Source organism: Phascolarctos cinereus, unplaced genomic scaffold (genome assembly GCF_003287225.1).
Source record: "Phascolarctos cinereus isolate Bilbo 61053 unplaced genomic scaffold, phaCin_HiC Scaffold_7;HRSCAF=346, whole genome shotgun sequence".
NCBI classification, from domain to species: Eukaryota; Metazoa; Chordata; class Mammalia; order Diprotodontia; family Phascolarctidae; genus Phascolarctos; species Phascolarctos cinereus.
The window spans coordinates 72317682-72340736 of record NW_027556180.1 but is presented as its reverse complement, the minus strand read 5'-3'; the positions used below and the strand labels follow the sequence as shown (position 1 = coordinate 72340736).

At 36.3% G+C, this 23055-nt stretch overlaps 1 protein-coding gene across 1 annotated transcript in view; it reads left to right on the top strand.

Moving 5' to 3' along the window:
- SPAG16 (sperm associated antigen 16) overlaps nucleotides 1-23055 on the top strand; it is a 1202663-nt gene that overhangs the window by 863552 nt on the left and 316056 nt on the right. Inside the window, exon 15 of the mRNA XM_078147281.1 lies at nucleotides 21021-21147. Coding sequence (XP_078003407.1) covers nucleotides 21021-21147 — 127 coding nt within the window. The remainder of the gene's footprint in view (nucleotides 1-21020; nucleotides 21148-23055) is intronic.

The following is a 23055-nucleotide window of genomic DNA, read 5'->3' as shown; positions in this document are numbered from 1 at the left end:
TTTTTGTGGTCAGGTTCTTTTTTTTTTTGTCATTTGTTCATTTTCCCTGCCCATTTCTTGATTTTGAACTTCATAAAATTGGACTCTGTTTCTGGCATGGGGAGAGGGGAAGGGAGAGGAGTATTGCCACAAGATTCAGGTTTTTTTGCATTGCTGTTTTCAGAGCTAGTTCTGGGGATTGGGAGTTTTTGGTGCTTCCAGCATAATATGATCTGGAAATAGGTATGCCTGCTGCTCCTGGCCTGGGCTCTGGTCCTTATTCAGGAAGCACTTCTCACCCTTGCACCCTCAAGTGCAGCCACTCCTCCTTAGGATCTCTGCTCTCTTTGGACTAAAAGCAAGACAGTTCCTCAGGGCCCCTGCTCCCTTGGGATCACAATCAATTCTATTCTTCAGGGTTCCTGATCCTTTATGATTGAAAATAATACTGTTTCTCATGGCCCCTGCTCCCTCATGATCTAAAATGTTCCTCTTCACCCTTGAACTATTACCTGGAAGTGAGTATAGACAATGGAGTTGACAATATCTGATCCTATGTCCAGTACTAGCACTGGAGTCCTCTGTAATCTTGTTCTGACACACTGCCTGACCCACTACCTCTGGCTCAAGAGCTCCTGAAGCTGCTTTTGTGGCTGTCTCCACCACTAAGTCCTACCACTGTTATCTCTCCTGCTGACCTCTTGAATTTTCTTGGATTGGAAAAAATGTTTCACCTTGACCTTTTGTTAGCTCTACCTCTCCAGAATTTGATTTGAGGTTGAGGTTTTAAAATTGTTTGGAGGAACAATGTGGGAGAGCTCAGCTATAGTGTATCCTCTACTCTATCATCTTGGCTGTGCTCACAGACCAGAATTCTAACATGTAAAATATTGATAGATATAACTGACATAAACAAAGGCTCTTTGAAGTCCTTAATATTTTTAAGAAGTGTAAAGGTTCTGAGATTTAAAAAAAAAAGTTTGAGAAATGGTGCTTTAAACAATTTATCAATTGGGGAATGGCTCTTATTATTTTAAGTTTGAGCCGTTTCCTTATACAGAGAGTTCTAAAAGCTTATGTGTAGTTTTCAGCTATTAAACTCCTAGAATACAACCTTAATCAGAAAAAAAAATTGCTTGTTGCAAAGATTTTTCCCTATTGTTTCCCTTTTGATTTTAGCATTATTGGATTTATTAATGCAAAAATCTTTTTTAAATTTTATGTCACCAAAGCCATCTATTTTATTTTCTATATTACTCTCTCTCTCTCATATGGCTATGAACTTTTCTTCTATCCATATCCTCATAGGAATTTTTTTTTCTCATTTCTCTAATTTGTTTATGGTAGGACTCTTTACAACAAGGTCGTATATCAATTTGGAAGTTGTCTGCATATAAGATGAGAGGTTTCCAGTTTCTTCAAATTTTCTCAGAATTTTTTAGAAAATATCGTCTTCTTATCCTAGTAAAGAGGGTTTATTGAATACTAGGCTACTAGATGCATTTGCTTCAATATGTTGTGTAACTATTCTGTTCCACTATTTTTCTTAATACTTTACAAAGTTCATATTTTAAATCAGTATTACCTTTAGTACCACTTCTTACTACTTAACTAGGAAACATTCAGCTCACTTGCCAAAACAATATTCATTTTGGCAATTGATTTATATTGGTTAAATTTTGTTATGATATTATTAGAATCAATGTAGATTTCTTTTTCTCCACCTATTTCTCATCTTTCAGTAACAATAACTTCTGCAAGTAGGCCAGATCAGAGTTATTTCAATTGCATATATCTCTTTTATTTTTTTTATTTTATTTCAAGTAAATTTTATTCAATAAATTTTATTTCAAATAAATTTGATTTTGATGTGTGTTCTAATAAGCCAGTGCTCTGATTGTCCATAGACAGTTGGTTCAGGGCATAACTCTCATATCAGTAATGAGCATAAGATCATCAATGAATCATAGATTTGGGAAGAGGTCTTAGAGGGCAGCAACTCCAACCTCATTTTACATATGAGGAAACTGAGGCCAGGAGAAGTTAAATTATTTGTCCAGATCATAAATGTTGGAGGCAGTATTTCAACTCAGGTCTTCCTAACACCATGCCCAGCATTCTATCCACTCTACTACTTAGCTGCTTAAATATGAGTTATAGGATAGAGAGCTAGAACTCAGTGGCCATCCAGTCTAACCCCCTCATTTTATAAATAAGGAAACTGAGGTCCAGGGAGGTTAAGGCACTTACCCAAGGTCACATAGGTAGTGGCATCAAAAGTGGGGTTTTAACCTAGTTCTCTGACTTCAGAGTGTTCTTTCCATAGTATTAGTTGCCTCCTGTAATCCTCCTGATTTAATATATCATTATGAGGAGATTGTGGGTGAGGTGGTACTGATAAGGATCATGAGTCAGGCAATTTATTACTCATAGGCAAGCAGGCTTGCAACTCCCTAATCTAACAGTCCCATGGGTACATAAACAACGGTGGCTCAAGTGTTTTGTGGGGCAAGTACCCCAATTGAGACTCTAAATTTCTTCGTCTCTGCCCTTATATCTGAGTGTTTTTGTGGGGAAGATTCACAGGTACAGAATGGGAGAGGGACCTAAGGGGCAGTCACCTGTCAGGTGGTCTGGACTTTGACCCCTTCCACCCTCATTGGCCACAAGCACATTGTGATTAGGAAAGTTTGATAATTTTGCACAAATTAAGTTTATTAAGCTAAGACTTTGCTAGAATTTCTTTCTTAACCCTAATTGTAGCTGACCAAACCAGTTATTGGGTACAGAGGAATTTCCTAGTATGTAACTGGATCAATAAGTAGTCAAAAGTGAAGATACTTCTGTAAGTCAGGGCCTAGCAACAGACCAGTCCTCAAAATCATCCATTCCATTGTTTTATGTTTTTCAGTGCTTGAATTGTCCAGTAGCCTCAAATTCATTTTTCAAAGAAATTATCTTTGATATATAGGTCTGAGGCTTCTGTGTAGTCTACAAGTCTTTGGCCTCTCTCACTCCCAGCACCTGAACCATATTTTCCAACATATTTTTCACCGTCCTTTCCTTTCCTATTCCCATCTTTGCATTAAAGTCACATCCAAGGAAGTGTTGATTTAATTCTGGAGTATCTTATCAGGTTCTTAATGAAATTTTCCTACCCCTTCATCTTTTGTACAAGATGGTGATATAGAAGTTACAATTATTTTCATGGTAGGCTTTTTGCAAATGCTTATAATACACATTGCAATAAAAGGTGATCAGATAACCCATGAAATGAAGTTTCTTTCTTCTTTTGAGCACATGATAAAACCAACATAGCCAACTCTTTTATTTTCTTCTCCAAGAAAAAAATTGTGAACCATCTCTCCATTTGCTTAATACTTCCTTTTTCCTTCTGTTTCTATTTCTAGTTAGAATGTGAAGAGTAAAACTTTATTTTCTCCAATGCTATGCATACTTTTGGTCATTCAAATGTGACCTTATAAGGCACTCAAATTTGGGCTATCCACTCCTAAATATAATTAAGCATAGCTGTCTGTCATGCTTATAAGGGATTGTTTTCACATCTTTATTGATTAAAATCTCTCTCCATATTAAAGTCCCCTTTCTGGTCCAGGAGCCACCTCTTTCATGAGTCCTTCTACCATGTTCACAGCTCGATTCATCTCTCCCTCCTTACATATCTCATGACATTCTATTTGTCCTTTCCTATGCACTTTTCACATTTCAACTTGTATTTTAGTGCATTGATTTAGAGGTGAAAGTCATCTGATAGATCTTCAACACTCTCATTTTAATCATGAGCAAAATGAGGCCCAACCAGGTCAAGAGACTTGCCCAGACTGACACAAAGAGCAAGTCACGTATCAAGAATTTGAACCACTATCCTCTAACTCAAATCCAGCCCTTACTGCTCTCCACCAATACATAGATAATTAAATGCAAAGGCCTAAGAGGAAGAAGAGATCACTAAAACCTGGAAAGAGCAGAAATGACTTTAAGTAGATAGTGGTACCTGAGCCAAGTCTTAAAAGAAGATAATGATTTTAAGTGACAGAGTTGATTAGGGAGGGCATTCCAGGCATGTGGGATATTCTGTGCAAAGGCACAGTGATGGGTGATGGAATGTCAGTAGGTGAAGGTGCAGGAAAGTTTATTGTTTTAGGTACAAGGAAGATAATGAGCAAGGACTTTTTTTGTTGTTGTTCAGTCATTTTTCAATCATATCCAACTCTATTTGGGTTTTTTTTTTGGGGGGAGGGCAAAGATATTGAATTAGTTTGCCATTTTCTTCTCCAGCTCATTTAAGAAACTGAGGCAAACAGCAGGGTTAAGTGACTTGCTCAGGATCACATAGCTAGTAAGTGCCTGAGGTCAGATTTAAACTCAGGAGGAGTCTTCCTGATTCCAGCCACAGCACTCTATCCATTACTCCACCTAGCTGCCCACAGTAAGGACACAGAAGAAAATTACAGTATATTCAGAAATGGAATATATTCCAATTTGTCTAGGAAATCAGATATCATCAGAAATCCCTTTGGTGCATCAAAATTGAGAAAGTAAAATGATAGAAGATAGCACTGAGGCTGGTTCATAGAGGATCTCTAATGTCATCCTTTGGAATTTTGGCTACCCTATAGGTGATGAGAAATAATTAGAGGCTTTGGGGCTAAGAAAGTGATCTAATCAGCACTTTGCTTTAGGAAAATTATTCTGAAGAGTGTGTGTAAGACAGATTGGAGAAGGACACAGAAAGAGATACATTCAAACATCAATTAAGAGAATATGGCAGTAGCTCAAGCAAGGAGTAATGGAGACTCCACGAAATTGTTGACAGTAGGAATGGATAGAAGTAACAAATGGAAGAAACATTACAAAGGTAAAATCAATAGAATTTAGCTATTGATTGGATGTTTTGAGACAAAGGAGAATGGATTCAAAGGAGTCTGGTAACTGAAAGGGAAAGGATAGTAATAAGATTTACAGAAAGAGGAAAGTTACGAGCAAGAGCAGTTCAGAGAAGGGTTGTGAGTTTACTTTAGACATGTTGAGTTTTGAGTTCTAGAAGGATATTAAGGTCATCATATCTAACAACAAGCTGGAAATGTTGATCTTGAGCTCATAAGAAAGGTCTGGTGTGACAATATAGAGGTAAGAATTGAGACCATGGAAGTGATGAAATCACGAAGGAACAGGGTGCAGAAGGATTGAGACTAGGGAAAGGAGAAGAACCAATTTATGACATTTGATCTCTTTGAAATGTAAAAAGGCTGTGTAATTCAATTTACTATTAGGACCAGCAACAGAATTGAAATTTCTCTATTGAAGTAAACAGTGAGGCACAGACAAAACCAATTCAACAGAGCTTCACTTTTCAGATATTGGATTCAAAGCTTTAGTTTTAACTTTAAATCTCTGTGCCTTATTCATTCATATTTCAGAAATCACAGTCTCCTGATTTGGCATTATGATATGTTACTCTGTACCTATGTCACAGAAAGTATGCAGTAATATAACCAAGCATATCAGAAGGAAACCTCAGTGCAAAGACAAAGATCTCACACGTGAATATCTGAATTAATGCCAATAATGAGAATGAAAATGAAGGAAACTCATATGAGAATTATAAAATATATCTTTAGAACTTTTAGGAGAGGCTTAGTGCCAGAGGCAGAATGCATTAGTTTCACACACCATGCTAGTAATTTCCATTTCTCCTTGAATAAAACATAGTTGTAAGAATTGCTCTTATAATACAAAGGTTTTCAAGTGCTTTTTTGGGCCCCATTCTTTTTACTTGCATAAGTTCATTGTCTGGGCACCATGCTGAGCATGAAATGAAGTTAGACCAACTTATGCTTACCGCATTAATTAGCATATACCTAGGAAATTAATCAATCCAAAAATATTTGTTGAATATCTCCTACCTGCTAGACATTGTTTTAGATATTGGGGAAGCAGAGATGAGTAAGACATGGTTTAGGTGGTAGTTAGAAACTTGCATGGAACTAGTGAAATAAAGTAAGAATAAAGCTAGTGAGATAAAGTATGTGCTTGTAACGTGCATATATAAACATTACCAACACAAGGCAGTAAATGATAAGGGCCAAATGAGGATTAATCCCCCCCTCTCTGGGAATCTTTACTGATATTCTAGATGGAGGAATGAATTGCCACCACAAACAATCAGTGATCTTTCTCAAGAGGTATCAATATGACTTTATATCCATTTTCATAGCATTACTGAGTCCTACTCTCATCCTTCATCACTTCATTATTAGAAAAATGGCATAACTTTCTAAATCAGAGCTTCTTAATTTTTTTATATCATGGATCTTTGGCAGTGTGGTGAAGCTATGGATCTCCTCTCAGAATAATATTTTTCAACATAAAATAAGATACATGATTACAAAGGAAACTGATCATGCTGAAACAGTTATCAAAACATTTTTAAAAAGTTCACAGACCCCCAAGAACCCCTGTATCTAACTCATTGTCCTAAAATTCCAATATGTTGTGTTTTATTGAATTTATATTTATTTTTTAAAATATTTATTAGTTATATTTTAATCTGATTCCAGTGTGCTTGGAGTATGGATGCAGATTAGTGCACAATGTCTGACACTACTGCTAACTTTTTAGTGATAAACCTCTCTGGATATATCTAGGTTTGCCCTCAAAGGATAGGCATATGGTCTATCACTTAAACCATACTTTAAGGCTTTCTTAGAGTTAGACCTGCAAAAATGAGTTCTTTTCTATCATTATCTTTCAGAACTCAAAGGCATTTCTATATAACAAAGATATTTACTTATTTCAATGGAAGATTTGAACATCTAAACCTCTTGGTCTCTTTCTCTCTGTGTGAAGATAGATAGATAGATAGATAGATAGATAGATAGATAGATAGATAGATAGATGTAGATAGATATACACATATGCATATATATAAATTTATATATGTATATTCTTTTAAAAATGTATATATCTTGTTACTTTACCACCTTCATTTCCAAATATATCCCTCCTGTTTATCACTCAAATATCCCTCCCTTGAACAAAGAATAAAAAAGAAAAGAAAAAGGGCAGTTCAATAGAAGCAAACAACAAATCATCTCAGTCTGACTATATATGCAGTTATTCATACCCCTGTTTCCCACCTCTTCAAAGAAAAGAGGAATATGTATTTTCTCATCTCTTCTCTGGGGTCAAATTTGATCATTATAATTATAGTGTTCAGTTGTGTTTTTTTTTCCCCATTTACATTGTTATAGTTATTGTGACCAATTGTTTAAACTCCCCATCTTTAAATCCCCATAAAATAGTCTGTTTCCTACCTAAAGAATAATATTTCTTATTTCTCAAAGACCAGAATAAACATTTCAGTTTTTACAGAATCCTTCTGATTTTGATCAGTCATATGATATCAATAGCAATATAACATGGAAAAAGAGCTATAACTGGTAAAGTCTTCATTTAGAGGAGGCATGACAGAGAGTAAGGTAAAGACAGTTCTTAGGGAAGTGGTTTGGAAGAGGACTTCTTTGCACAATTTTAGCTGAGGCCAACTGGGCATAGAATAATACAAATATCTTTTGTGATCATTTATTCGTCTTGGCCACCTCTTTTTTTTTTTTTTAAAGAAGTCAGTAATAGTGTTTCACAGAACCTTCTCCTCAGGTGACCTCACTTCTGAAAAAATGATTACTTTCTTACTTTTCCTTGCTTCTCAAAAAGTTATGAAGCTACAGAGTTGAGACAGTGCCATCATTTTACAAGAGAGAGAATTAAAAGGATGACCATAGAGAGGGGTGGATGACAGCTCATGTTTACATCAGACTTTAATATTTACTAATTGCTTTGAGTTGATATAAAAAATGGCTCTAAACAAATTCTAAAGCAGAAGAACCCACAAAAAGACAGAGTGAAACAAATTTCCAGCCCAAGACAACCTGGTGGTTGATAAGAAAGGTATATCTCACCCATCTGGAAGAGGAGCACAGTTCGGCATGGGCCCACAGGCTGCAGCGAATTTGGAGCAGGCCTCAGAGGACTGAATCACAGGGAGCTGTGGTGGTTTCTAGACTTCTCAACCCATGAATACCAAAGCCAAAAGTCAGTGGGAAAAGTCTGTGTCTGTGGTGAGAGAGAAGCACGGATGTCTCAGCTACAGTTCCCAAGCTTGGCCCTGGGGCAGTGGCTGCCTCCTGAGCTTCAGGCCCACAGACTAAGGGGGAATGGAGAAGCTGATCAAAGGGGGATTGCAAGGATCTCTTTGCTGAGGCAGGATTCTCTTGCTTTGCCCGTGCTTGGATCTGGGTCACAGTTCTGGGGTCCTGGGGTAAAGAGGAGTGCTGGCGTGGTGGAGCTGGTAGTGGCTGTGAAGAAGAGATCCTCCTAACAATACCAAGGTAGAAAAGAGTGCTTGTGGTCACTCACAGACCAGAGCAGAGGCCAGGAAAGGAGTAAACACCTCGCCCTTGATCATAGCATTTTGGAAGAACTGAACATTTACAGGTCCCTAAAAGTATCTCTGAAAACAGCTGCACAAAATCCCTGAAGCTTAGGACAGTACATTCTCCACTCTGAAAACAGACCCCAACTTAACAAAAAGTTTATAACTCAAGTAATTGGCTGCATTCATGAGCAAGCAGCACAAAAAGAGTAAGACTATATTATCTTTGGTGACAAAGAAGATCAAAACATAGAACCAGAAGAAGATAACAAAGTCAAAGCTCCTACATCTAAAGCCTCCAAGAAAAATATAATTCATCCCAGGCCATGGAAGAGCTCAAAAAGGATTTTGAGAAGCAAGTAAGAGAAGTAAAGGAAAAACTGAGAGTGATACAAGAAAATCATGGAAAAAATAAGTCAACGGCTTGCTAAAAGGGACCCAAAAAAAAATTACTGAAGAAAATAACACCTTAAAAAATAGCCTAACCCAAATGGACAAAAAGGTCCAAAAAGCCAATGAGGAGAATAATGCCCTAAAAAGAAAAATTGGCCAAATGGAAAAAGGAAGTCCAAAAGCTTACTGAAAAAAATACTTCCTTAAAAATTAGAATAGAGCAATTGGAAGCTAGTGACTTTATGAGAAATAAAGACATGTAAAAGTCATCCAAAAGAATGAAAAAATAGAAGAGAATGTGAAATATCTCATTGGAAAAACAACTGATCTGGAAAAATAGATCCAGGAGAGAGAACTTAAAAATGACTGGACTATCTGAAAACCATGATCAAAAAAAGAACCTAGACATCATCTTTCCAGAAATTATCAAGGAAAACTGCCCTGATATTTTAGAACCAGAGGGCAAAAGAGAACTGGAAAAAATCGACCAATCGACTTCAACTTCCAGGAGCCAAGATGGTTGAGTGAAAAGGTAGTTGCTCTAACTCTCCCCTATCAAACTCTGAAAACCCAGAAAATATCACCTCAGAAAAAACCCTGGAGCAGCTGAACTAGGAGAAAGACAGGGAACAGCAGTGCAGCAGCCCAGCAAACGGGTCTCCCAGTGCCTCAACAAAAATAAGGGAGGCAGAACAACAAGGGGCCCCAGGCAGATAAGTACCCTGTGGTATTCATCTGAAAGGAGGTGAAGAAAACAACCTAAAGGCTTCCTAAAGCCCCAGCCTTGCTGGTTCCAGCCCAACACCAGGTGAGCTGTCAGAGCCCTGCAGCCTCCAATTGTGAAGAAATCCTGAAGCCCAGGTGGTAGAACAGGCAAACACCAACACCTGGACCTCTGAGTGCCTCAGTGAGGGGGGGGGGGACCAGTGGAAACCAGCTCAGAAAACCACCAGGTGCCTCGGCACTCTACCTCAAAGGAATCTCCCAGTGCATTAGCAGAAATGAGGGAGACAATACTGCAGGGGCCCCAGGCAGATAAACACCCTGCAGCACCCATCTAAAAGGAGCTGAAGAAAGCTAAAGGAAAGGAAAAGCAGGCAACCTAGAATTGCCTGAAAGTTCCAGCCTTGCTGATTCCAGCCCAACACAGGTAAGCTGCCAGAAACCTACAGCCTCCAATTGCCAACATAAGAGGCCCCAGCACACAAAGCCAGTGACCAAGACCTAGGCTCCCAACACAAGAAGCTTGGGTCAGTGCCCTCTGTTCCCCAGCAGGAGAGCTCAATCTCTTTAAAGGCCAGGGAATAAAGAAACACCATGAGTAAAAAGAAACGTACCATAGATTCATATTATGAGAAGAGTGAAGATCAAGACAGAAATTCTGAAGAGGACAACATTGTCAACAAACCCACATCTGCAACAACAAAAGGGAATATGAACTGGTCTGAAGCCCAAAAAGCCTTCTTAGAAGAGCTCAAGAAGGATTTTAATAGTCAAATGAGAGAGGTAGAAGAGTCCTTCAAAAATACAATTGGCCAATTGGAAAAAAAATACACTGAAGAAAACAAGTCCCTAAAAAACACAATTGGCCAATTGAAGAAGGAAGTACAAAAACTAACAGAAGAAAACAATCTGTTAAAAACTAGAATTGGACAAATGGAAACTAATGTCTCTATGAGAGCAAGAATCAGTCAAACAGAAACAAAAAAATGAAAAAAGATGAAAATAAAATACCTCATCAGTAAAACAACCACCTGGAAAATCGATTCAGGAGAGACAATTTAAAAATTATTGGACTACCTGAAAATCATGATGAAAAAAAGAGCCTGGACAGTATCTTTCAGGAAATCATAAAGGAAAACTACCTGAAGTCCTAGAACCAGAAGGGAAAATAACCATAGAAAGAATCCACATCACCACCTGAAAGAGATCCCAAATTGACAACGCCAAGGAATATAATAGCAAAATTCCAAAATTACCAGATGAAAGAGAAGGTGCTGCAAGCAGCCAGAAAGAAACAATTTAAATATCATGGAACCACAGTCAGGATTACACAGGACCTTGCAGCTTCTACATTAAAAGACAGGGTGGAACATGATATTCCATAAGGCAAAGGAGCTTGGAATGCAGCCAAGGATCAATTACCCAGCAAAAATGAGCATCATTTTTCAAGGGAGGAGGTGGATATTCAACGAAATAGGAGACTTCCAAACTTTCCTGATAAAAAGACCAGAGCTCAACAAAAAATTTGATCTTCAAGTACAGGACTCAAGAAGGACATAAAAAGGTAAATGGGACAGAAAGATACAATATGTTGTTAATAAGGGGGCTGTTTAAACCCTACAAGGGAATGATGACTTGCAACCTTGAGAACTGTATTGTTATTACACCATTAAAGGAGTATACATAAAGAGGGTGGATATTAGTTGATTTTGATATAATGATGAAAAAAAATCTAATCAAGTGGGTTAAATGGATCCAAATGAGTGGATCAATCTGATCTTAGAAAATGTACTGAGAAAGGAGGAGGCAGACAAGGGTAAATTACATTACAGGAAAAGACACAAAATCCTATTACAGCAGAGGGAAAGAAGGGAGGGGGGAGCATTGTTTGAACCTTACTCTCATCAGATTTGGCTCAAGAAGGGCATAACATAATCAGTTAGGTATAGAAATCTAACTTGCCCTATAGGCAGTAGGAGGGAAAAGGGGAAAGAAAAGGGAGGGGGGAAAGAAGGGAGGGAAGAAGCAGTAAGACTAAAGGGGAAGAAAAGGGAAAGGGATAATAAAAGGGGGAGGGACTGAAGGAGGCGTGGTCAAAAGCAAAACACTAGTGAAGGGGGAAAGGAAAAAGGAGAAAGAAAAGCATAAATGGGGGAAAAGGATGGAGAAAAAGACACAGATAGTAATCATAAGTGTGAAAGTGAATGGGATGAACTCTCCCATAAAAGAGAAATGGATTGCAGAATGGATTAAAAACCATAATCCTACAATATGTTGTTTACAGGAAACACATTTGAAAAAGAGTGACACATACAGGCAAAGGTAAAAGGCTGGAGCAGAATATATTATGCTTCAGCTGAAGTAAAAAAGCAGGGGTAGCAATCCTGATCTCAGACAAAGCAAAAGCAAAAATAGATCTAATCAAAAGAGATAAGGAAGGAAACTACATCCTGCTAAAAGGCACCATAGACAATGAAGTAATATCATTACTAAACATATATGCACCAAATGATATAGCATCCAAATTCTTAGAGGAGAAGTTCAGGGAGTTACAGGAAGAAATAGACAGCAAAACTATACTAGTGGGGGGCCTGAACCTCCCCCTCTCTGCACTAGATAAATCTAACCACAAAATAAACAAGAAAGAAGTTAAGGAGGTGAATAGAACATTAGAAAAGTTAGGTATGATAGACCTCTGGAGAAAACTGAATGGGAATAGAAAGGAATATACTTTTTTTCAGCACATGGCACATACACAAAAATTGACCATGTACTAGGGCATAAAAACCTCATAAATGCAGAAAGGCAGAAATATTAAATGCATCCTTTGCAGATCATGATGCAATAAAAATTATATGTAATAAAGGGCCATGGAAAGATAGACTAAAAAATAATTGGAAACTAATCCTAAAAAATGATTGGGTCAAACAACAAATCATAGAAACAATCAATAATTTCATTCAAGAGAATGACAATAATGAGACAACATACCAAAACTTATGGGATGCAGCAAAAGCAGTTCTTAGGGGAAGTTTTATATCTCTAAATGCTTACATAAATAAAATAGAAAAAGAGGAGATTAATGAATTGGGCATACAACTAAAAAAACTAGAAAAAGAACAAATTAAAAATCCTCAACTAAACACCAAATTAGAAATATTGAAAACCAAAGGAAAAATTAATAAAATTGAAATTAAGAAAACTATTGAACTAATAAATAAAATTAAGAGCTGGTTTTATGAAAAAACAATAAAATAGATAAACCTTTGGTTAATTTAATTAAAAAAAAAAAAGAAAACCAAATTACTAGTATCAAGAATGAAAAGGGTGAAGCTACCACCAAGGAAGAGGAAATTAAAACAATAATTAGGAATTATTTTGCCCAACTATATGCCAACAAATTTGACAATCTTAGTGAAATGGATACATATTTACAAAAATATAAATTGCCCAGATTAACAAAGAGGAAGTAAAATACTTAAATAACCCCATCTCAGAAAAAGAAATTGAACAAGCCATTGATGAACTCCCTAGGAAAAAATCTCCAGGGCCAGATGGATTTACATGCAATTCTATCAAACATTTAAAGAACAATTAATTCCAATTCTATATAGACTATTTGGGAAAATAGGTGAAGAAGGAGTCTTACCAAATTCTTTTTATGATACAAATATGGTGTTGATACCTAAACCAGGAAGAGTCAAAATAGAGAAAGAAAATTATAGACCAATTTCTCTAATGAATATAGATGCAAAAATTTTAAACAAAATACTAGCAAATAGATTGCAGCAACTTATCACAAAAATAATACACTATGACCAGGTAGGATTTGTACCAGGAATGCAGGGTTGGTTCAATATTAGGAAAACTATCAGCATCATTGAGCATATCAACACCAAAACCAACAGAAACCACATGATCATCTCAATAGATGCAGAAAAAGCTTTTGATAAAATACAACACCCATTCCTATTAAAAACACTAGAAAGCATAGGTATAAATAGAGTCTTCCTTAAAATAATAAATAGCATTATCTAAAACCTTCAGCAAGCATTATATGTAATGGGGACAGGCTAGAAGCATTTCCAATAAGATCGGGGTGAAACAAGGATGTCCATTATCACCACTGTTATTCAATATTGTACTGGAAACCTTAGCTTTAGCAATAAGAGAAGAAAAAGAAATTGAAGGCATTAGAATAGGCAAAGAAGAAACAAAGCTATCACTCTTTGCAGATGACATGATGATATACTTAGAGAATCCTAGAGAATCAAGTAAAAAACTACTTGAAATAATAAACAACTTTAGCAAAGTTGCAGGCTATAAAATAAACCCACATAAATCATCAGCATTTCTATATATTACCAACAAAGCCCAACAGCAAAAGATAGAAAGAGAAATCCCATTTAAACTTACTGTAGACATTATAAAATATTTAGGAGTCTACCTCCTGAAACAAACCCAGGAACTCTATGAACACAATTACAAAACACTTTTCACACAAATACAATCAGATCTAAATAATTGGAAAAACATCAGTTGCTCATGGGTAGGCCAGCTAATATAATAAAAATGACAATCCTACCTAAGCTAATTTACTTATTCAGTGCCATACCAATCAAACTACCAAAAAATCTTTATAGAGTTAGAAAAAATAATAACAAGATTCATTTGGAAAAACAAAAGGTCCAGAATATCAAAGGAACTAATGAAAAGAAATGCAGGGGAAGGTGGCCTAGCAATTCCAGATCTTAAATTGTATTATAAAGCAGCAATCATCAAAACTGCTTGGTACTGGCTAAGAAATAGGGAGGTGGATCAGTGGAATAGGTTAAATATGCAAGACACAGTAGTCAATGACTATAGTAATCTATTATCTGATAAACCCAAAGACCCCAGCTTCTGGGATAAGAACCCACTCTTTGAAAAAAACTGCTGGGAAAACTGGAAAAGAGTATGGCAGAAACTAGGCATAGACCCAAATCTCACACCATATACCAAAATAAAGTCAAAATGGGTTCATGACTTAGATATAAAGGGCTGATAATATAAGTAAACTGGGAGAACAAGGAATAGTTTACCCTCAGATCTATGGAGAACAGAAGAATTCATGACCAAACAGGAGATAGAGAACATTATGAAAAGCAAAATGGATCATTTTGATTACATTAAATTGAAAAGTTTTTGCACAAACAAAGCCAATGCAACTAAGATTAGTAGGAAGGTAGAAAATTGGCAAAGAATTTTTACAACCAGTCTCTCTGATAAAGGCCTAGAGAATTAAGACAAATTTATAAGAACACAAGCCATTCCCCAATTGATAAATGGTCAAAGGATATGAACAGTTCTCAGATGAAGAAATTAAAGCCATCTATAGTCACATGAAAAAATGTTCTAAATCATTATTGATTAGGGAAATGCAAATCAAAAGAACTCTGAGGTACCACATCACACCTATCAGATTGGCCAACATGACAAAACAGGAAAATGCTAAATGTTGAAGATGTGGAAAAATTGGAACACTAATGCATTGTTGGTGGAGTTGTGAAATGATCCAACCATTTTGGAGAACAATTTGTAACTATGCCCAAAGGGCTATAAAAATGTGCATACCCTTTGATCCAGCAGTAGCACTTCTAGGTCTATATCCCAAAGAGATCATACAAATGATAAAAGGACCCACATATACAAAAATATTCATAGCAGCTCTTTTAGTGGTGGCCAAGAACTGGAAATTAAGAGGATGTCCATCAATTGGGGAATGGCTGAGCAAGTTGTGGTATATGAATGTAATGGAATACTATTGTGGTATAAGAAATGATGAACAGGATGATTTCAGAACAACCTGGAAAGACTTATATGGTCTGATGCTGAGTGAAGTGAGCAGAACCAAGAGGTCCTTGTACACAATAACAGTCACATTGTGCAATGACTAATATTGTTCAACTTACCCTTCTCAGCATTACGAGGATCTAAGACATCTCCAGAGGCCTCATAATAGAAAATTCTACCCACATCCAAAGAAAGAACTATGGAAGTTGAATCACTATCATTTTTTTCCCCTTCTGTTGAGTTTTGTTTCCTCTTTCTGATGGTTCCTACTAATGGTTTTAATTTTTACTTACAACTTCACTAATGTGAAAATATGTTTAATAGGAATGTAAATGTGTAGCCTATATCAGATTGTGCACCATCTTGGGGAGGTAGGGGGTAGGAAGGGGGAGAAACATTTTAAACTCAAAAACATGTGGAAGTGATTGTTGATAAATCAAAATAAATTGCTAAAAGGAAAGAGAAAAGGAATCCAACAATCACCTCCTGAAAGATATCCTCAGAAGAAAACTCCTAGGCCTATTGTAGCCAAATTCCAGAATTCCCAGGTCAAAGAAAAATATTGCAAGCAGCCAGAAAGAAACAATTCAAGTATTATGGAAACACAATCAGGATGACACAAGATTTAGCACCTTCTACATTAAGGGACCAGAGGGCATGGAATATAATATTCTGGAGGGCATAGGAGATAGAATTACAACCAAGAATCACCTACCCAGAAAAACTGAGTATGATCCTTCAGGGTGAAAAATGGTCATTCAGCGAAATAGGGGACTTTCAAGCATTCTTGATAAAAAGACCAGAGCTGAATAGAAAATTTGACTTTCAAATACAAGACTCAAGTGGAATACGAAGAGGTAAACAGGAAAGAGAAATCACAAGAGACTTATTAAGGTTGAACTGTTTACATTCCTGCATGGAAAGATGATACTTGTAGGTCATGAGTCCTTTGTCAGTATTAGGGTAGTGGGAGGGAAAAAATTATATATACGTATATATTGATAGATGGATAGATAGAGGTAACAGGGTGAGTTGAACATGAAGGGTGATATCTGGAGAATAAAATTAAAGGGTGAGAGATGACTATACTGGAAAAAGAAGAAAGGGAGAGGTAGAATGGGGTAAATTATCTCACGTGAAACAGACAAGAAAAGGTTTTACAGTGGAGGTAAAACAGGAGAAGGTGAGAGGGAATGACTGAATCTTACTGTCATAGGATTTGGCTTAAGGAGGGAATAACATACACAATTGGGTATGGAAATCTCTCTTATCTTACAGGAAAATAACGAGGGAAGTGGTCAAGAGAGCAAGGGTATGATAGAATGGAGGGCAGATTGAGGGAGGGGATAATCAGAAGCCAACACTTCTGAAGAGGGAGGGTCAAAAGAGAGAATAGAATAAATGGGGAGTAAGATAAGATGAAGGGAAATATACTTAGTTTTTCACAACATCACTACTGTGGAAGTGTTTTACATGACTACACGTATATAACCTGTATCGAGTTGCTTGACTTTTCAATAAGAGTGCGTGGGGAGGGAGGAAGGGAGGAAATTTGTAATCCAAAGTTTTAAAAACATATGTAAAAAATTGTTTATAAAATAAAAAAAACTTTAATTAAAAAAAACTAATTGCTTTGAGTTCATTGTCTCTTCTGGCATACACTGAAAAGGAGAGTATTCCAGTGGGAAGAGCCATGACTTTAATATCTTAGGACCTGGGTTCAGATCCTTGCTCTTCTATTCACTATATATGTGACCTTAACAAATCCCAACTTTTCTGGGCCTCAGTTTTCTTTTATGTAAAATAGAGGAATTGGACTCAAAGGTCTCTATGGTCCCTCACTGTCCTAAATTAATGATCTTATCAAAATCATACACTCTTACTTAAATATCCGTGACTTTTAACCCATTTTTGCGAATATTGTTCTAAAAAGGGTTATTTGGGTAATGAGGAATTTAAAATCATATTTGAAAATGTGTGAGGGCTATAATAATCATTTCTGACACACCTTTGTCAGGACACAGGCCCATCCTTATAAAGCATGGTCACTTGCCATCTATCATTCAATAAATGACATCACAAGGAATGTGGCTGTGTGAGGTCTCTAAAGCTCCTCTATGCCTTTCTCCAGTGCCTCCTACCTGAAGTGAACCTTTGCCCCATGTGTTCCCCTATTCTGTTTCCTTCACATAGTGAACCTCTCTACCTTTGGCCTCTGCTTTGTCACCCAGCTCTTTTATCTCCTCTCCCCAGAAGGGTGTCTAGGATGCCTCCATCAGTTTTGAGGTGTGATGTAATGTTTTTGGTCCTTTCATGCTGCTCAGACCCAGCCTGAGGGACTCTCTTTAATGTATCAATACTAAAAATGTTTGGAAATTCTAATATTCCTTCTAATGAGCCTAAACATTTTTATTATGGTTATACCTTAATACTGAGTTGCAGGTCATTACCTTCATATATTGAAAGCAATTGAAATTTCTGGGTTTTAATACCTCTGCCATTTGCTTGATGACCGTACAAGATTGTTGTTGTGTGTGTGTGTGTGTGTTTTTCTTTATGCACAGTATCCTAGAATGTTAAAGTTAAATGGAATCTTAGAGTTCATCTAATCCACCACCCTCATTTTGTAGATGAAACAGACCTAGAGATACTGTGACTTGCTCAAGGTCACCCACATTCTATGGACAATGCTTTTTCAGCAACATTAGAATTCTAAGAATTCTACAATAGGGTATGAAAGTGGCATAACATGATATGTGCTTGGGTATAAAATTTGACCCCTATTTAGATTATTATCATTTCATAGCAAGTAACTTTAGACATTTAATTTACTCTCTCCAAACTTCAATTCTCTTCCCTGTAAAATGGGGATAATACTACTTGCCTGGGCTACTTTAACGTTGCTGTTGAAAAAGATCAGCTGAAATGATGCATGGGAAAGCAGTCTGAGAAATGCAAAATGCTATACAAATGTAAAGTACCATCTGTATAGTCAGTTATCACTATCACCATCTTAAGTTCTCATCAACTAGTATATAGTTAACGTTCACATGCAAACACTATACTTATTTCCCAAAATTCAAATAAACTCTTTCCCTACCTGAAATATTTTAAAGGGAACATTTAAATGAAAAATAATCCATGCTTACTAGCATTTCTCAAAGACACTATTGGTGGTAATTCTCATATTCAAACTAACATAGCAGATTATTCTCTGAGTACCAACAGTCTAAAACATGGATATTCAAAAGTTTTCTTTCCATGTTGTCATGAAAATAAGATAAGGAACATATGTATGTAAGTAAACTGTGACATAAGTTGTATATATAGTAAGGAGAGCAGTAGAAGGAAAGTCATCTACAGTGAAATTATCTGGTAAAGCAGGGGATTTTTTTTTTACTTTGTTTTGTGTCATGAAGCCCTTTGGTCTATAAGCCCTTTCTCAGAATGTTTTGAATGAACAAAATAAAATACATCGGATTAAAGAGGAAACTAATGATATTGAAGGATAATTATTACATTTTTCTCTTAAATTCACAGACCCCCAGTTAAGAACATCTCCCTAAGGATTTATTTATGTACTCTCCTGAAAAAATTGCCTTATAACAGAAGATGAGATGTGGTTGTTTGTTCTAGGCAACTATTATATTCTTTAATGCTCCAAAAATTTCTTAACTCTTCATAACATTCTAACGTGTAAATAAGATATAGCAAATACACTGAAAACTCTAGCTGTCCCTCAAGAAATGGCTTTCCCCTTGCATTAGAAAAATGTAATCCAATGGGCTTATCCAATGGGCAATCCCTCATTGCCACAGTTTACCAAGCATATAAGATGCTCTAACAGAGTCCATTGAAAATGTTTTGAGGCTTGGTCAGTCAGCTCGTAAAACTTCTTGAACAAAGCATAAAAAAACAACATCACATTTAGACAGTGGCAATGCAATTTTAACCTGAGGCACTGATGGAACCACTGCTTCATCATCACCCAAGCAGCCGCCTATACAAGTTCTTACATTTTCTCATTCAGCCTATGAATAACTCCGTGGAATACTCGATGGTTGTGGGACAGGTAGACTACAAAATTGTGGTGTTTCTCTAAGGCTCTGATTGTCAGAGTAACTTGACAAGGGCACTAAACATGTCAAGAATGTAGTTGTCAGCAGTCTCATGACATACAGTAATCCTTGCCCAGCTCTTCAACATATTTTCTGCCTTGGACTTTAGGCAGCTCGCGATATCCCATCTGTCTTCCCCAAGAGCACACAGACTATAGGAAAAAAATACAAATACACAGGAAAAACCACCCAGGGATGCATACCACCTATAGTTTTGCCATAATTAGGCATTACATGGCTCTTTTGCTCTCACTCTGCTATCAAAAATAATCATCTTCGTAGCTACAGCGTAAGGATGTTTGGAAATGCCAGTCCAAATGTTCTGGCTAAAACTGCCTTTACTTAACTTGGATAATCTCTGAGTGGGGAAGACGCTGATACACTCATTAGAGCTGCTTCTGCCCCCGACTCCCACAGTTCCTAAAGTACCTTTTCAGTCTTGGTTCCTAAGGTTCTCATAATCCTTAGATTCAAAAGATTATTTGGAATTTCTAACCAATATCTTCTGTGCCAGAGTTTGCCATTTATTTTTTCCCTGCTTTCTGTCTTTAGAGAACAACTCCTCAATACCACAATAATACCTGCTCATATGCTTGAAGATGGGCCAAGTTCTCCATGTTCCTTTTAAGTCATAAAAAAATTAAGCATCCCATTTATTAGATTCATGACAAGGCCATTGTTTTGCCAGTGACAACAGTTACAGAATCTAAAAATAAATGATAGTTGTTTCATCATTACTCAGGCTAGGATCCACTCCATCTAGTCACATTAGTAAACATATCTGTGTCCTTCCAATCCACCCCCTTTTGTCCTTCCTATTTCCATAGTTTTGTGGCCTCTGCAAGTATTTTTCTTTATAGTTGCAGCTGCTTGAGTGCATGCCACCTCTTTGCATAGGTTTATGTCTTTGTGTCTCTGTCTTTCTTCCTGGTCTGTCAGTTCCTCCATGGTAAGTCAGTGCTGTCTGTATCATCTACCCCTTTTACGCCTGTCAGCACCATGCTTAGTGATTGGCAAAGTCAGGAATCAGTAAAACTGCTAAGAACTTGAGAAAAGCCTTAGACATTTCATCTAAATTTTTAGAAATTGTGTTTGTTGTCATCAATTTCATCTACAAATGAACTCTTTGGTGAATGCTGTATTGCTTTTTTAAGTTTATCACATTATCAAAATTGGTGGGGACTAGGCGAGGGTAATTTCCCCTAAAACTCCATCTACTGAGAGATTTTCTCCTGAAACTTCATATAAGTTGGTACCATGTGTTTGAACTGAGTGATCCCTTTTTTATTTAAAAGAAAGCAAATTCTATTCAATGTTTTAGGCACTAGGGATATTTTGGCCATATATCTAAGGGACTTCAGAAGTCCAATATGCTCATTTTACAGATGAGGAAAACTAAGGGCTAAAAAGGTCCCTGTGGTTTTTTTTTAATTTAGCATATAGATTTTTAAAATGACCCATAGTACTACAATTTTTCTGAGATAGAGTGAATAATTTTTTTTTTATCTTGTGCTTTGAAGGGCCACATGATTGCATCCTGTGACACTTGTGGTGTGACAAAAATATGGGACTTTCGGAAACTTCTACCAATGGTATCTATTGATATAGGCCCAAGCCCAGGCAATGAGGTGGCCTTTGATTCATCAGGTATGATCTTTTCTATTCCTTTTAAAATTTAAGCTAAAATTGATTTTGAAGAATTTTATATGCCAGTTTCAGCCTTCTCTCTTGTTGGCCTCACCCATGGTTCTTTTGCAAATGCATATCATATTTTGTTGTGTGGTCATATACATGTATGTGTATGAATATGTATGTTATATATGTAAATATACTTCCTTTGACATTTGTTTATCTTGGTTTCTCAGTGCAAGAAATATGGCTATCGTTTGTATAATATACATTTATATGTATACATTATATCTATATGCATGTATTTATGATATTTATATATGTTTTATAGAGAGAGAGACGTGATGGTGATGATAATGGTGATGATAATGATGATGATGATGATGATGCAGGATAAAATGCTAAATGAAAGGCATGAATATTTACCACAATGCATATAGAGAGATTTTCTGAAGGGTACCAAGGCCCTTTGGCCAAAGATGGTGAAAAGGCCAGGATTTAAATGTATGCCATTGTTTATCATATTTTTATGAAAATATAAGTTTCACGCACAGAGAATTCATTTAAAATTTTTATTTTTGCCTTTTTATGTACTTAGAACAATTTATATTTTTGCCACCTTGTAGATATAAATAGTTTTTTTAGATGTGTATCTTGACTGCTTATATCATTAGAGCTTTTATGTCACCAACTTCTGACTGCTTTTTTTTTCCATTCATTTAATGTCCGTGTTGTATAGTCCCACTTATCGTTTTGCAGTGGAATTTCTGGAATTATTAATGATGATGATTATATGGTACTTGATATAATCCACCATGATGTGAATGTTTATTGCTCATGAATGTAGTTATAAATACTGGATCAGAGTTACAGTAGCTCAATACTTTTCGTCAAAAAAAAAATTATAAGTGATACTGTGGAATGTAGGGCCTCTATACTATGAGACCTTTCTTCTAAGCTTCATAATGATAATGTTCATGAGTAGTTTTACCAGAGGTTTACGGGGAGATCAGATCAGAAGACAGGAAAGAAAGGCTCTATGAAGAGAGAAAGATAAAGATAGGATATAGTCAGATAGTTAGACACAAGTAAACCCATGATTAGAATTAATCACTTTCTCCCATCAGTATTTGTTTATCTTGGTTCTGCAGAGCAAGAAATGTGACTGTAGGTTGTATAATGACCTGAGACACTTTTCCTTGATTGCTTGTAAAAACATTCTCATTTCTTTATAAACACCTTGCATATTTAACTGAAAACTTAACTTTTGAATCCAATATGCAAATAATTTATGTAGTTATAAGTGAACGGTCTTAGAACATGACATATTGATAGCTATGTCCATATTGGAGATGACTATTTTAACAGTTTTCATAAGACACTTAGTTTCTTTAGAAAATTTATGATGCACACTGAATCAAATGTACATATGTGAGCACCTGTGTGTTTGTGGAAAGAGGGTACAATGTATGTATAATAACATGTAGATGTGAATGACTTACTACATAAATTCCATAATGTTTACAGTCAGCGGCACCAATTCATCTTTGCCCTTTTATGTAATGTAGTAGATGTATATGAAAATTGTCTAAATTTTCATAGCTGCATATTTTTAGTTCATCTCTTCATTACTTTTATTTGCTATTCTGTTATAGAATTTTAAACATGAAATATTCAGAACTTTGGGCAAAATATTTATATATGTATTTCTACCTTATTTTCATAGCAGAAAATAATGCTATGTAGATACTGGGTCAATCGAAATGCTCCCCCTCTTCTAGATTATATTTCATAACTCATTTACAATAAGAAGAGTATGGGAGCCAAGAGCCAAATACCCAGAGCTGAAGAAGATGATGAAGTTTTAGCATCCACATTAATTTATAATTGAAATCCTGCATTATTCAAATTTACCACTTCATTTCT